Source organism: Sinohyriopsis cumingii, chromosome 11 (assembly GCF_028554795.1).
Source record: "Sinohyriopsis cumingii isolate HCF-2022 chromosome 11, ASM2855479v2, whole genome shotgun sequence".
Taxonomy (NCBI): Eukaryota; Metazoa; Mollusca; class Bivalvia; order Unionida; family Unionidae; genus Sinohyriopsis; species Sinohyriopsis cumingii.
Window position 1 is genome coordinate 111,537,435 of NC_142971.1, and position 17,378 is coordinate 111,554,812.

Sequence of the window (17,378 nt, forward strand, 5' to 3'; positions counted from 1 at the left end):
GATATCTATGTCTTGCTAGAAAATTGATACCTAGATCTTGCTAAAATTGATACCTATGTCTTGCTAGAAAATTGATAACTACATCTTGCTAAAATTGATACCTATGTCTTGCTAGAAAATTGACATCCATGTCTTGCTAAAATTGATAAATGTCTTGCTAAAATTGATACCTATGTCTTGCTAAAATTGATACCTATGTCCTGCAAGAAAATTGATACCTACATCTTACCATGGTCATAAAGGTAAAACCAACAATTGGATATCTTTTTTGTTCTAACAGATAATCAAATCTAAATGCTTGTAATTAATTAATTTTTCTTATTAGCAACTAGCATGACAAGAAATTGTGGTAATGTATATATAAAATTGATAGGAATGCAGCTGCTTCATTGAATAAGTTGGGGGTGGGGTAAAACTGAATTACATTCTTATATAATGCATAAAAAATTCTGACGTTAGCCACACAGCATCTGCAGCTTAATTTTTTTTAAAATTTCTTCATCAGACTTTTCTTCATTATAGTGATTCCACTTTGAGCGACCCCATGTAATGTCAAATTCCTAATATTCAATATCAAAACGACTAGGAGAACCCTTTCTTCAACCTGGCATCATTTGCACTGATGGGAACCATGGTCAAAATAATATATGCAACATGAGGAAAAATTATTCTGAAGACTTACTCAGTAGTGTTAAAAACAAATCAAATAAGAAGTTTGTTCTTTCAGCATTGAATAAACCCCTTCTGCTTGTACTGAGGTAATCACACTGAGATCCAACATGCAATAACAAAACATTGAATAAACCCCTTCTGCTTGTACTGAGGTAATCATACTGAGATCCAATGTGCAATAACAAGACATCGAATAAACCCCTTCTGCTTGTACTGAGGTAATTACACTGAGATCCAACATGCAATAACAAGACATTGAATAAACCCCTTCTGCTTGTACTGAGGTAATGACACTGAGATCCAACATGCAATAACAAGACATTGAATAAACCCTTTCTGCTTGTACTGAGGTAATCACACTATGATCCAATGTGCAATAACAAGTCATTGAATAAACCCCTTCTGCTTGTACTGAAGTAACAAAATCACACTGCGATCCAACGTGCAATAACAAGACATTGAATAAACCCCTTCTGCTTGTACTGAGGTAATCACACTGAGATCCAAAGTGCAATAACAAGACAAAAAGGAGACAAATGTCCAAGATCAGATTTTTTATATGTGGAACATTTAAAACTTTCAGATACTAGACTTCATGTGCTACTGAAGATTTTATTTAATCATATGTTTGTACATAACTTTGTACCAGATGATTTCACAAAAGTTACAATTATACCGCTACTGAAAAGCTAAATTGGTAACCGGGCAGACAAAAATAACTATAAATCTAAAGCTCTTACAACTATTATTTCAAAAATATTTGAATGCATCATACTACAAAGATGTGAAGTCACAATTTCCGATCAGTCTGGTTTCAAAAAGCAACATTCAACAGATTTATGCCTATACGCCTTTAAGGAAACTGTCAGCTATTATATAGAACATGGCAGCCCAGTCTGCAGGCATGGAGGTGTAATTTCCCCTTTGTTATTTAATATATAAATAGACTAGTTAAAACGTAAACTGAGCCAGTGTCACGCGGGGTTACGTCTGCCACCAAATGTGTTGTTTCTTAACAATTTTAGCTTTGCTGATGATATGTCATTGATAAGTCCTTCTATCTCAGGTTTAAGGAAATTATTAAAGATAGGTTAACAATATGCATTAGAGAATGATGTCACCTATAATACATAAAGCTTTGTATGCACAGTCCTTCAGTCACTTTTTTCAAATTACCATCTTTTCCCCCTACACATCCTAACGGCAAGTCGGTCAGATGATGTTGATGAGACATTACAGATTTTTGTGTATTCAATCAAATATGCTTTTACATAAATTTTGATTATTCCAATGTAATGTGCTCTTCCGTGGACAAACTTTAGTGAATACATGAAAAGAAAACTAGTTATTGGTTATAATAATAGCTTTTGTTTTCTATTAGGCCTTCCAAGATGGAACAGTACCTCCAACATGTTTGCAAATGATAATGTGTTCAGTTTTGATGAAGTAATGAGAAAGTATGTAATCTCAATGATGACAAGAATATTTAGTAGTAGTTGTTGTTGTTGTTGTAGGGTTTAACGCCATTTTTCAGCAAACAATAGGTTATACATGGGGGCCAGTATTAATGGTGGCGTTAGAACCCGGGAAATCCCCAGAAAGAACCACTGACCCTCAAGAAGCTACTGGCAAGCTTTCTCACATACCCACATATTTAGTAGTAAGAACTGTATATTGAAATCTCTGGAACTAGGACATTCATTTAAATTCTCATATTATTAGTAGATGGAACAAATTACTCTTTAAATGTGCTTTTTAATTTCATTCTTAACAATGCAGGACACAGTCCATTGTTGTATGTGTATACTTGTACACAAGATATATATATGAACTTTTATGTTTACAATGCTTTTATTTTATATCTGTATTTTAATTTAGATGTATGGACTATGTAATCTGATATAACAAATTTTTATCTGAATTAAACTTCCATTTACACCCTTCCTTCTGTTTTAAATTAGCCATTACTGTATTCCATCACCGTAAGCACAGGAACTTGTTCGGTCCAAAAGGATATTCAAAACTGCAAACTCCCATCCCCCTCAAAATAAATACCAAGTGACCAACTCGTTCCCAATAAATTTTTACCCCTCCTCCATTTCGAGTATATATTTAAATATCAATAGTGCTTCCAGTGGTAGAAACCAACAGCAATGGAAAGGTTACTCTCAGTTATATCTTGATGTGAGATTATCTCTCTTGTAATAATTTAATAAAACTGTTCTTCAAATTTTCTCCATCTTTAAATGTATTTTCTGCTTGGACAAAAAAAGTGCATCCCATTTCAGTATGTGATGCAGTGAAGTGCAACATTACAATTTTCGTGCTAGTTAGGATATGATATTAATCTATTCCAGTCCAGAGTAAAGAATAACCACAAATAACTCCTGGAAATAAAAATCAGTTGGCCCTTCATTCAAGAACCAATTATGTTTACCCAGCCTTTAGTTTATGCAGACCACCAGTACATTTGATACAATACATGTAAGACTACATGTAATGAGACTGTGAAGATCCTTACACAAAGAAATTTAGTTCCATACTGCAACTAATTTTCATACTATACTGTAAGTAAACATAGAAGTTAATTGGGTCACATTAGTACTGCATCTAATTTTCATAATATATGTGTCACTGTAAGTACACAAAGAAGCTAATTGGGTCACATTAGTACTGCATCTAATTTTCATACTATATGTGTCACTGTAAGTACACAAAGTAGCTAAGTGAGTCAGATTAGTACTGCATCTCTGTGACACAGAGGCTGCCTATAAGTGTGGAATTTTCCATCAATAAAATCCCATGAGATCCCAAGTGTCATTAAGACTTTATAAAACACTACATCCTTCCAGATGCTTTGACTGATGCAAACAAATGACATAAATATTATTTTCTGCAAGAATATTGACAATAAATGTCTTTCACTGTCAGAAACCAATGAGGAATAAACACCGAGGATGGTATTTATGCACACTAGGTGTTTTATTTTAACATATGATACAATATGCATTACTGGAGTAAACATTAAAAGAACACGTTTTCTGTAGGTTTCTTTTATTTTAACATATGCAATATCTTCACAAGACTAAGTCCACAACTACCATTAAGTCAAAAAGATGTTGATATAAACATTATTATTCTTATCTTGGAATGGAATTTTATTTACTGAACACCCCCCCCCTTTGCTTATATACACACATACATCAAGTTGTCAATCTGTTGCATTACATATAATGTCATCAGCAGTTATGGATCCCAATCAATGGATTATACAAAGGTTTGGTATATAATACAGTCAACAGTTACGGATGCCACTTACTACATTTTACAATGGTTTGATATATAATACAGTCAACAGTTATGGATGCCACTTACTACATTATACAATGGTTTGGCATATAATACAGTCAGCAGTTAAGGATGCCACTTACTACATTATACAATGGTTTGGCATATAATACAGTCAGCAGTTATGGATGCCACTTACTACATTATACAACGGTTTGGCATATAATACAGTCAGCAGTTATGGATGCCACTTACTACATTATACAATGGTTTGGCATATAATACAGTCAACAGTTATGGATGCCACTTACTACACAATACAATGGTTTGATACATAACAGTCAACAGTTTTGGATGCCACTTACTACATCATACAATGGCTTGGCATATAATACAGTCAGCAGTTATGGATGCCACTTACTACATTATACAATGGTTTGGCATATAATACAGTCAACAGTTATGGATGCCACTTACTACATTATACAATGGTTTGGCATATAATAAAGTCAACATTTATGGATGCCACTTACTACATTATACAATGGTTTGATACATAACAGTCAACAGTTCTGGATCCCAATTACCTCATTGTAATGAGGAAGAGATGTATATAATTTATGTGCTTCAGTATTGCACAACTGTTGAGTTGTCCCAGGTAAATTTGATATATTCTGTCACTAAATAATGATCAAGACAGGACGATTTATTATAACTGGCAGTTTGGGGTGGGAGTCTGTCCCCTGGACATTGATGATGTTGCAACACTAGTACTACTTAGTAATTGATTTTGGAACAATAATGATCATACACAGTTTAATGTATGCAAACAGTAAAAAAACAATTCATCTGCATTCTGGCAAATGTTTGCACTAAACAAACTGTGTATGATATTTAAATAGTGTTTATGGTTTGTAAAACTAAAGGGTATGTAGTGTTTAAGTGTATGCAGTGTTTAAATGGTCCATATACTTCATCTCTTGGTACATATGACCATTCCCTTATAATCAGTACCCAACAGTGAAGTGTAAGTACCAGGTTACATACTCTATATGAACTGTACATGAACACAGTCCTTCCTGACACACATATATTTAAATTTTAATAAAACAATATTACCCTGATTACTGAAAAGAAGTTTAAAATTATTCAAAATTTGTTGGCTGTACTACAAATTGTAACCACTTATTAAAGTACTCCGCATGGCTCAAATGTTGCAGTTGAATTTTTTATTAAATTTTTCATCAAAATTAAATGACAGCAGTTGAAACAACAGGGTTCAATTTCCATATTTTGAAGTACATGTCTAATTCATGAGTGACTTTGAAAAGCAGTAAAGCTCCAAAACCACTTTAAGATAAGTTTGTTTAAAATATTTTAATTAAAGGAAAAGAAACCAAAGCAAATTTTCATAACATTTTCTAATTCTTGTTTCTTAACTTTGTTTCCATGCATGTATTTTATGCAAATGACCTACAGTCATTAAGCTTTTTATATAATCCAATTCCAATGCAAGCTGAAGGCTTATGAAGGTCAGAACAATGGTTTACTCACTATGACTTGCACTGGTATGTCAGTTTTAAAAGCAACTTATCCATGGGAAAAACATCTAAAAACGACTACTTGTCCATTATAAAATAAATGTAAAGTTGTCAAAGCCAAGAATTAGGCCCTGTATAGAGTTTATATTAAAATGGGACTAGATTATAGTTTCACTATTGCACAATTAAACATGTTATTTGGACCACAATGACAGTAAAGCACCAACAAAATAATTTTTTATTTTTTCATCTCATGACAAGGTATTATAACTTTAAGACAGCAAATGCAGTTAAAAATCTAATGCATGTGAACTAAAAGCTAAAGTCAAAGTGAATTGTACACTGTTCTACCCAAAGAAAGGTGTGGATTCCCACATTTTCCAAAGTGAATTGTACACATTTCTGCTCAAATAAAAGCATGGATTCCCACATCCAAAGTGAATTGTACACTGTTCTGCTCAAAGAAAGGTGTGCATTCCCACATCCAAAAACAATTATACAATGTTCTGCTCAAAAAAAGTCGTGGATTCCCACATCCAAAGAGACTTGTTCTCAGCATATGTCATGTACAATAATTTAACAGTACATGCAGGAGTTACACCAGATGTTGAAATAAAAAGGGTACAATGAACACGCATTTAGTAACATTTGAGCAAGAACAAAAAAAATATTATCCTGGGTCCAAATGAAATACAAATGTGTTCCTGTAAATAAACAATTTTTTGTAATTCAAAAATTTAAAAAACATTTAAACACAAAGTACTGTATGGTATGCAAGTATTGCTGACCAAACAAAATATTTACAAAAGAAATTCCAGCTTTCAATTTCTTCACTTATGTAATCTATAATAAATTTAATACTGAAAAATATCATCATTGTTTTGAATTGATGTCTAGGTGTATGGATTCTTGGTCTTAAATAGTATAATGGCAGTTCTGTTGACGTCCACAGTAATGTTCTGTCTTTTGCAATTTGTGCTTTGCTCTTGACAAAATTACCAATGCTCAAAGACTTTCAGTTTTTCTCATCTTCTGGGCCTTGCAGGTGAAAATAATGTGTAAAGGTGGTTTATGGCACCCTTCCAGACAAACGATGTAGCTCTACCAAGACCAGTCATCAGGTCAGCTGAATAACAAAAAACAGAAATGAATAATTTGGATAAAATGCTTTGTAAGTAAAATGCCTTTAAAGTATAGACCAAACTGAAAAGATAAAGTAGCTCCTCACAAAAGTAATCCTTCAAAAAAAGGCAGAGGAAAAGTGGCATTTGATTCAAAAACCAAATGTTCCCACCTTGAAAGTAATATGAAAAGTTAAAAACAAATTCCCTGAAAAAGAATTGTAAAACTGTAAAGCCTAAGCCCACCTTGAAGATAATATAAAAAGCTCCTAAACATTTTCCCTTTATAAAGAAAAGTACAAACTGGATAGTATAAAACCCACCTTGAAAATAAGATCCATAATACCTGCAAATTACAAATTGATCCCTCTGAGATTCCCTCAGATGGTCTAAAAAATATGCTCCAAAATATATTTTAATACTTACCTTCTATGCATCATACAGTAAAACCGAATAGACTCCTCATTTTAAAACCATCCTGCTAAATTAACTGCAAAATTCAAAGATTCAAGTTGGAATTTCAGTATTTACTGGACTTCATTACTAAGAAAGACCACTCTTCTTAAGCCATGTAAATGGTTTAATAAGTAAGATAACCAGAAAGTTAACCCCATTAAGGACAACCAGTCAAAATATAATGTTATAGTCATAAATATGGAAACTTTACACCTGAATAACCATATTTATTCCTACTCGTTAGGCTTCTTCCTTACGCCGAAGTGCAATCCATCCTCAAAGTTTGGTAATGTTCATAGCTGAACAACGAGAGTTATTGTGCAGAAACAAAATTGATAAAAGGCATGGACAGACAATATGACATAATATGCTCTGCCTTATAGTGGATTTATAAAAAATAACCAAGAATGTACAAATAGTGTACATCTCTGTTTATGAAGTCAGCCCTCTTAGCTTCTCCCTTGGGGGTAGTTGCTGTGAAACCCATTCCAAACTGTTGCCTATGACCACGGAAGGAAAAATGGTTGAGATTCAGTGGGAGTGTACACATGTATATGCTTTCATATCTGTGGATGCTGATGGCAACAAAGACACCAAGACCATCCTTAATGAGGGTAGTACAACAAGGACACCAACACCGTCCATAATGGCGGTAGTACAACAAAGACACCAAACAGCATCCATAATGGGGGTAGTACAACAGTGCTCCTCTACTTCACAGAGGAGAGATAAAGAAGAAAAAATATGAAAATGACAGAAAGATGTCATGTGGTAGAGACAAATGAAAGAACAGTCAACAGATTCTGACTGAGATAAAAAAAATATATAATTAAAAGAGAAGAATTATCAGTATTGCATGAAATTCTGATACTCCAAAATGAATTAATTTTCTTAAATTTCCTCATATTAAGGTCAGTCAGCTGAGAAATTTATTACGTTTTTATTAAACTGAGAAATGAAAGCCAACATCAGAGAAACCAAGTTTATGGACATTAATGTTGATTTAATGTATCCTCTGATGATAGTTAATTAACATTCCACACCACGTTGTGCGAGTTTAATGTGGTATATACAGACCTAATTAAATCCTTTGCTTCTGTGTGATTTTGCTACCTGGAATAATGGTGACCAAAAAATAGCTCTATGGTGAACCAGGGAGTCAAAGGGGCTTTATTTGGATCATGTTATCTAGAGCATATTATTTTAATCTTATGAGATGCTGCAATGAGAGAAATGTGCCTAAATGACGGTAACTGGAATATCAATAAGAACTAATGAATAAAACAATACAGAATCATCAAATATTTTGAAGAAGAAAAAGAAATATATATATGTGTGTGTGTGTGTGTGTGTGTGTGTGTGTGTGTGTTCTTGAAGGAATGTTTAGGGTTAGTGCATTAATAAAATGACGGATGGGAAAAAAACTTAATCATTTTTAACTAAGGGACAATTTCTTGTAATGTCATAACAAATGATTCCACTCCTTCCTTTAACTAATTTATAGTACATGTGTCAAAACCACAAAGTCAAATATTTATTCATTTCATTCTTTTCACTAGTAGTATGTCATGCACATGAGAGACTATTCCAAAATGAGTAGATTTTAATATTTCTATTTTAGAATCTTTGATTTTTATTGACTTCATGTGTTTGTTTGTCACTCATCTTTGATTTTTATCGACTTCCTGTGTATTTGTTTGTCACTCATCTTTGATTTTTAATGACTTCCTGTCTACTTGTTTAACACTCATATTTGAGTTTTACTGACTTCCTGTGTAATTGTTTGTCACTCATCTTTGAGTTTTTCCATACTTCCTGTGTATTTGTTTGTCACTCTTCTTTGATTTGCATTGACTTCATGTGTATTTGTTTGTCACTCGTCCTCTTAATTATCATGCATTTAATAAAAATTATAAACTTACAGCAAAATAGCAGTATTACATCATTTTGTACTTTTTACTACATCCAAATGGGGAGCTCTATTTTATCTATTCTCTGAACTTACGGTAGTTTGTTCACTGTCATTATACTGAAAGAAAAGAAAGCAAAAACTATGGGGTGAAAAAGAGGTGGAAGTTAAATCTGCTGTAGCAGTCACCTTTATGAAATAGCCACCTGTATATAAAGGTAATTTACAACATCCATCTGACTGTAAATTTTACCCAGAGCCTATCCTGACTTTTGTTGAGGTCACCTACTTATAAATGTTACTTTCTGTCTCATGGCTGATCTTTGTGGATGATTTACTAATGAAATGTTTGAACTGTAAACTTTTTGAATAACATATTTTCATATCTAAGTTAGTTTTTTTGTTACATCACAATGCACCAGATCAAATATAGTTTTGGGAACAATATACCTTTGTTAGCCTGGATCATCAGGAAATAAAAGGAAACAGCCACCACTGCTATTTTCATAGCTGTATCAAATGAAAGAAATGAACATTTCTTTGCAAGCACTACACCAAATCTCTTCAAGGCTTTATGTAAAGGACTTTTTCCTGAAATGAAAATAAAAGTAAGCAAAAATTTAATAAAATGAATGTTATTAAACTACAACAATCTAAGTTTGTTCTCATCAGAAATGAAAGATCACATAAATATTTCTAAACTTTTATCTTTACTGCACTCTGTGTGTGTGTGTGTGTGTTTGTATATATATATATATATATATATTTAAAAGCATGACTATCACAAAAGTTGGTACTGGTATTACCTGCCCCTGATATATTTCATGAAAAGTGATGCATCACAAGTACACAAAAAAATTCGTACATGCAGAGATTATAATGTAATGCACTTCTGTTATGAAATAGATAGCATTCCTGTGGAAATTTAAGAAATGTAAAAATTAAATGCTACACCTGCAAGTGCTACTACATGAATATAATGTTACACTCATTATGGAATATGTACTGGGATATCCTTGCAACACTGTACATCAATACGTTATATTGTCTCCAAAATATCACAATGCCTATAAAGTGTGATTCATCCTGAAAAGAAACATGTAATCAGATGCCTGCTGTGAATAAGTAGTGCTGATTAAGCTACTTCTCAAAGTCCCAGGCAGAAAGTACTCGTGTTAAGTACGTTACTTTGCACAGACAGTCATGATTTTTTCACTAAGCTCTTTAAGTTTTATGTACTGGTTTGGTTGTATACAACCTAATCATATTTAAAAATAAATATTTCAAAATTTCTTTCATTACTGCTCTGTTTGTCCCTTCCGATACTAAATATTGGGTCAATGAAGTCCTTCTGATCAATGTTTGAAAATCTAATCTGAATTCTCTGGGCTATTAGATTCTCATTCAGATTTTAAATTATGGCATACAAAGTGGGGAAAGGGAAATCTCACTGAAGCATTAAAAACTAACTGAAAGCTCTTCCAAAAATATTAGATATATGCAATATAGCAGCTTTAATAAAAGGCTGAACATAAAACAGAAATGGTAGTTAATTACTAATCTGCTGTGGATGGATTAATTATGAGCAAATGATGCTTTTCTGTTTGTAAATTGAACAGTTATTTAAAAAAATGAAAGACAGATTGGTACTCTTTATCTTGGAAAGCAAAATAAAGCAGAATGTATGAAAGTCTGGTGTTCTCTAAAACCCAGTGTTATGTTTCTATGGTCATCTTATTTCTGAAAGTTACCTCCCTTCCATCAGCAGACTAGTATACAGAAACCAAGCTGACAGATTAATAACATTTGACTGATGATATGATTTTTCATTGGAATGTTTATAAATTAGAACCTAGTCCATATGAGACTGTATAACAGTGAGCATGCTTTGTGCATGATTGATATGAGCAAAATACTTTATTCCCAAAGAACTACACCAACAACATACACTCTGTAGCACCAGTATGCATTCGTATATACTAGTCTCCAGCAGATAATTTAAAAAATTAAACTTCCATGACAATCTGGTTAATACATTAAAGCCATTAAAGCAAGAAAATAAGGAATAAATTAGTTCATTCCCCCATAACAATAAATAACTAAATACTAATAAAAACATTACCATGGGAAGCATTTTCATCTGTTTCTAAAGCTTTCTCTGAGGCTTTTGTCTCTATTTCCTTTGAATCTTTACTTCCTAATTCTCTTTCTGCAAATGACTGTCTCATCTCTGACATAATTGTTTGTCTCTGCTCAGTACTAAGGAAATTGCAATTATCTAAAAAGGAGGGCACTAATGCTTCTTTTTCTTGTGGTAACATCACATGTAATACGTATAACTGGACAACATCAAAGTAACCTTCTATGCTGGCATTGTCTGGGCATCTTAGCCAAATGTTTGTTATGGCATGGCACTGAGCATATTCTTTCACTTTGGCATGGAGTAAAATGCTGAAATAGATGGACATTTCAGAGTTGAAAATGAGCAGTAATCTGCACAGCTAGTAATACTTAAGGAGATGTTAATTTCATGATCTTTATGGCAGTGGCTTCAATATATGTTAGTACCCACCTAAAGTTAAAATGTTTTTACTGAATCTGGGGCTAGTAGCATGTACAAATGTTATGCAAAACATGGTGTCTCACATACATCTGTGTGTGATGGAACAAACTCTATGTGAATTACAATTTTTTTTACTACGATACAATAAACACAAAAGCTTCAACAATGTTGACAATAAAATTGCTGCACCTGCTTCCACCACTGCTACCATAAATGTGATACTTTTGTCACAATGTGCTAACACATGTGAGACAAAAACATACTTACCACCTACACAGATGAAACAAAAACCCACCAGTCCTCCTATACAGGTGATACAAAAACCTTCTAGTCCTCCTACACAGGTGACACAAAAGCCTACTATTCCTCCTACAAAGGTAACATTAAAACCTACTAGTCCTCCTACACAGGTGATACAAAAACCTACTGGTCCTCCTACACAGGTAACATTAAAACCTACTATTCCTCCTACACAGGTAACATTAAAACCTACTAGTCCTCCTACACAGGTGATACAAAAACCTACTAGTCCTCCTACACAGGTGACACAAAAGCCTACTATTCCTCCTACACAGGTAACATTAAAATCTACTAGTCCTCCTACACAGGTGATACAAAAACCTACTAGTCCTCCTGGCTACCCAATAAAATCATAATAAATTTAAGCTGTATGAGACTTAAATAAATAAAGAATATTAACAGCATGAAAGCAAAATCAGATGAAAAAATGAATTTTAAATACATGAAGAAATATTAGCAATGAAGTCAAAGGTGTCTTGTTTCCTTAATAGTACAATCATTCTAATTTCCTAACTTTTAATCATGAAGAAAGAAATTGAACACTGAATGTCATATGAATATAAATAGCATAAAAAGCACCTGCACCAGCTGCCACAATCAGCCAAATACTGCACGATTGTTACTTACTCTGGACTCTGTGTATGATATATTGAACTGGCAGAAAATAACTGTGTATGATTCTTTTGAACTGGCAGAAAATAATTTATGATATTTTGAAGCGGCAGAAATTTTTTATGATATTTTGAATTGGCAGAAAATAATTTATGATGTTTTTAAGTGGTAGAAAATAACTCTGTATGTTATTCTGAACTGTCAGAAAATAAACTGTATGATATTTTGAACTGGCAGAAAATAACTGTGTATGATTCATTTGAACTGGCAGAAAATAACTGTGTATGATTCTTTGAAATGGCAGAAAATAATTTATGATATTTTGAAGTGGCAGAAATTTTTTATGATATTTTGAACTGGCAGAAAATAATTTATAATATTTTTAACTGGAAGAAAATAACTCTGTATGTTATTCTGAACTGTCAGAAAATAAACTGTCTACGATAATTTGAACTGGCAGAAAATAACTGTGTATGATATTTTGAACTGGCAGAAAATAACTGCATGATATTTGGAACTGTCAGAAAATAACTGCTTGATATTTGGAACTGTCAGAAATTAACAATGTATGATACTCTGAACAGCAGAAAATAACTATGGTATTTTGAACTGGCAAAAAATAACTATGTATAATATTCTGAACTGACAAAATATAACTGTATAATATTCTTAACTGACAAAATATAACTGTATAATATTCTGAACTGACAAAAAATAACTATGTATAATATTTTGAACTGACAAAAAATAACTATGCATAATATTCTTAACTGACAAAAAATAACTGTATAATATTCTTAACTGACAAAAAATAACTATGTATAATATTCTTAACTGACAAAAAATAACTTAGTATAATATTCTGAACTGACAAAAGCTAACTCTCTGTGTATTTTAAACTGGCAAAAAATAACTATGATATTTTGAAAAGGCAACAACTAAAATTAGCAATTAATTGAAGGCACATTTTGTCTCTGCAACCAAAAGAAACACAGAAAATGATCAAAAATAAAATAAAAATTACTGTGGTAATTGGTTCCTAAGGACTGTTCCATTTAAACATACATGGTACCCAGGGAAGGCAGTTTGGCAGTTTTTCAAAAATACATGCCAGGGTATATCGCTTCACAAAGCTATTATTAAAATGGTAAGAAAATTCTAAATTGCATCTACAGGTGAGTACCCCACTTTAAAAGTGCCTTCCTTGGGTCCCACGTAAGTTTTAAAGAAACAGCCCTAGCAGCCTCTCTACTTTTATTTCCTACCCTTCTATCCAGAAATATGTATTAGGAAAATCTCTATAATGTATTGATTATATGTACTACTGAATGTGGTTTGTTGCAACATGTGCAAATTCTTAAAGTGGAGAACTATCTGGTCTGCACAATTCTCTTGTTTACATATCATGAAATGATTTTAATAAAAGATACCATAATTACATTAGAAAAGTGTAACAAGTGTTCCGCAGAACCCTGTGTCTCACCTGCATCTTTGTCTAGATGTAATTATTCAATATATCAGACTTAACAAACCTTTAACATTCTGATGCTATTACCATTGTGCAGATCAGTCATATTCCAAAATTAAACAAGTAACTGCCATAACTGCCTAAATTCAGTGAACCTCAGTTTTGGAAATTTATCAGGAAGACCAATTCCTGCTAAAGATTTCTCTGAAATTCCCCCATGGCTTAAAACAGGATAATAAGGTTATGTTCTAAGCATCATGTACAGAAAGATTAGCAACACATGGAAGAACCTGAATAATGGATAAGCATAAATGCTTTTTATGAATAAAACAAGGAATTGTCAAAGAATATTTATAAAGTAGATTTCATACAAATTTCAGAGTTCCAAATGTCTCTCAACATCATCAAGAACTCAATATACAAATGAATATTATAAATTTTCTACCAATCTCACTTAGAATTTTTGAAAGATTTATGATTCTGTCAAGTTTGCTAACCTTTTTTGTGCCAAGTACATTATGTTTGCTTCCAAGTTCTTATAAAACTTGAATGGCACACTGCGAATTGAATATTACCAAAATTGCACAACTCTTGGTGGGCATGTCTCAATCCCATTGTAAACTTGCTGGATGAAGGGTAAAACTTCCTGCCAGGAATTCAACTCTGCATAAGCCTGTATGGCAATCAAGGTCAAGGACTCCACAAGTTCCCTTGCACTACAAATAACAAAAATGGTCCTCTATAAGTTTCAGGCTGCATCATTATATTTTGTGCTTTTATACATAATGTATTTCAGCATGCTTTACTATTTTAGTACTTTTCTCCTCTTGCATTTACAATAATTTGTTCATCCTGAGGACCTCAGGAGAGAATAGCATATTAATACTTATACTGAGTTACCTTCATGTAATAAGCTAATAATAATCTTCTTCTTCTTCTTATTGTTATTATTATTATTATTATTATTATTATCATAGGCAATAAAATGTCTTTTGGAATGATTCTACTATAAGTAAAACAAGATGATGACCGTCCATTCCTGTATTATACAAACTCCTAGCTCTTAAAGGACACATCTCGCAACAACATCATGATGAAAACATTTGTTTACAGCCTTACAATGATCAAAAATGATTTGCATGGACTGGAAAACTTGTTTAAAATCCTACAATTATCAGTTATGAAATGAAACAAAGATACAATGAAAATTATATTCTTTTTTCTAATCAGTAACTTCAAGTTCTCACAAAAAGCATTGCTAAACCAATGGAACAAATCAACTTTTTACTGTAACAGACATCCAGTCAGCTACTCAACATGTGATATCAAAGTGACTCAGTGGTTACTGCATAAGTAACACTGGTTAGAATGGTGTACTATGTTTCAATGTTTCATTTGAAGCTGGCATTATTGACAATCAGTGTTTCTTTCATGGTATAATTTGTGCACATTTACAACAATAACATACTTTTACGATATGGTTTATAGTTAAATCAGCAGCCTCCAACTTTGTTTTCATTTATATCATAGTATTAGTCTTTCCTATCTCAAAATAAGCAAGTTTAATTTAACAATAATAAATGTATCCTTTAAATGAATCTTGATATTTAACTTATTTTGACCTATTTAATTTTCACAATTTGTAGACAGTGGTAAGAATTATAACTGAAAATACAACATTTCACCTAAGTTCAGGTCTTCTGTCCGTGATTATTTGCTTTCTAGAGAAATGGGTTATGAAGAATCCAAGAGTTTTTAGTTCCAAAACAGTACATTCAAGAGACTGATGCTCTGCATACCCACATTATCAATTAACTTTTTAAACAAAAATATTTCATAAGCGAAATCTATTAATATTTTGCTTTTTCTCAGTTTTATATTTCTACCTCTTGAGAAGAAATCCCTACCAAAAATAATTTAAGAATAAGGAAAGAACTATGAATGCTAAATTAAGTTTCTTATATGACATTTCTAACAAACTTTCATTTCCTATTTACTGTTGAGAATACTCTGTGATTTCTTTATGTCAGAATTCATAAATACAACAATGTTGCTTGTGTAAGTAAATTGATTTAAAGTGCACTTTGACAAGTGATCTAATACATTGAACCTCCAACAACACAGCTGTCATATTGAGAGTGTACTAAGAAAAAGGTTCGAGTCCAAGGCTCGGCTAGCGTGGGTACGTGGGAGAGCCTGCCAGTAGCTTCTCGTGGGTCGGTGGTTCTTTCCTGGGTTTTCCAGGGTTCTTCCTCCACCAGTTATACTGGCCGCCATATATGGCCTATCTTGTGCTGAAAATGGCGTTAAATCCCAGAACAACAACAACAACAACAACTAAGAAAAAGTTTGTAGGAATATGACACATATTCATTTTTTTATTAAAAGTTGCATTTATGTTTGGGTGCAATGAACAAAAGGAACTTCTGTATGTACTATAGTCTGACAATACAAACCAGTTTGTTTGTACCCCCCTAATGATTTAAATTATGGAAACCTTTATTGTGATAAAAAGTGCAAGGAGCTTAGTCAATTAATTAATTGATTTATAGTTTCTAACCTGTGAGTAGAGTGACCGTAACACCATGAGCGTCTGCACGTTTAATGCTTAACGAAAGTAAGAGATGGACATGCTCAGATCCATTTCCAGGACAAGTCCATTTTCATCAAATGGGTGTGTCACGACTACAAATGTACATACATAAGTCGTCTGCTTTCCGATATTTATAATGTCGAATCAAGCAAAGGAAAATAATGACAACAACAAAACCGAGGACTCATCACAAAACCCCCAAAAGTCAGTAACAGTGACATCACTGGGGGGGGGGGGTGCTGACGTAACTGGGGGGGTGCAGGGGGTGCGGACCGCACTGGGTGACACCATCAGAGGGGGTGACACCCAAATGACTGTCTATAACATTTTCGACTTTTGTGCAGGAAGTGTTCCATGGGGGTGACACCACGAGTTACTGTACATGACTGTCTATAAAAATTTAGAATTTTTGTGCAGGAAGGAGGTCCATGGGGATGACATCCTGAGTTACGCAACCCTAGTGACGCCACTGGTCAGTAACACAAAACGCATGACTAATGCATACGAAATATAAAACAGAAACACAGCATTAAATAAATACAATGTGCAGTGTCTTTAGACAAACATTTTTTTTTTTTACAAACTCGTGCGTTAAATCTTTTGAAGAATAAAGATTATCGAAATTAAGAAGCGCACACCCGTCGACGTCGATATGTATTTTTGCATGGTTAATTCCACTCTGACACGCCAAGACACACATTCTAAAGTCTCTAAATAGTAAGAGTTCTGTCGCCGTTTCCTTGTACTCTTCAAACTGTCGAAACAATGTCGACTTGTCAAAATTATTTGAAACGTTTGTTCTGTACGATAATACTTTGGCTTGGCCAGAGGCCATCTTGTTGTTGTTGTTGTTGA

At 33.1% G+C, this 17,378-nt stretch overlaps 1 protein-coding gene across 2 annotated transcripts; it reads right to left on the reverse strand.

Moving 5' to 3' along the window:
* Window positions 1-3,709: 3,709 nt before the first annotated feature.
* On the reverse strand, window positions 3,710-17,378 carry LOC149789303 (peroxisome assembly protein 26-like). 2 transcript variants are annotated; one of them, XM_089975506.1, is made up of 5 exons: window positions 17,162-17,378; window positions 14,506-14,646; window positions 11,110-11,438; window positions 9,438-9,578; window positions 3,710-6,627 (listed from the first exon to the last, which is right to left on the reverse strand). In XM_089975506.1, exons 1-5 carry the CDS (start codon window positions 17,356-17,358, stop codon window positions 6,527-6,529), a joined length of 909 nt encoding a protein of 302 aa, XP_089831632.1. In that variant the 5' UTR covers window positions 17,359-17,378; the 3' UTR covers window positions 3,710-6,526. The 2 variants fall into 2 exon arrangements, with proteins under 2 accessions (XP_089831632.1, XP_089831633.1); XM_089975507.1 differs by having other exon boundaries at window positions 17,170-17,372.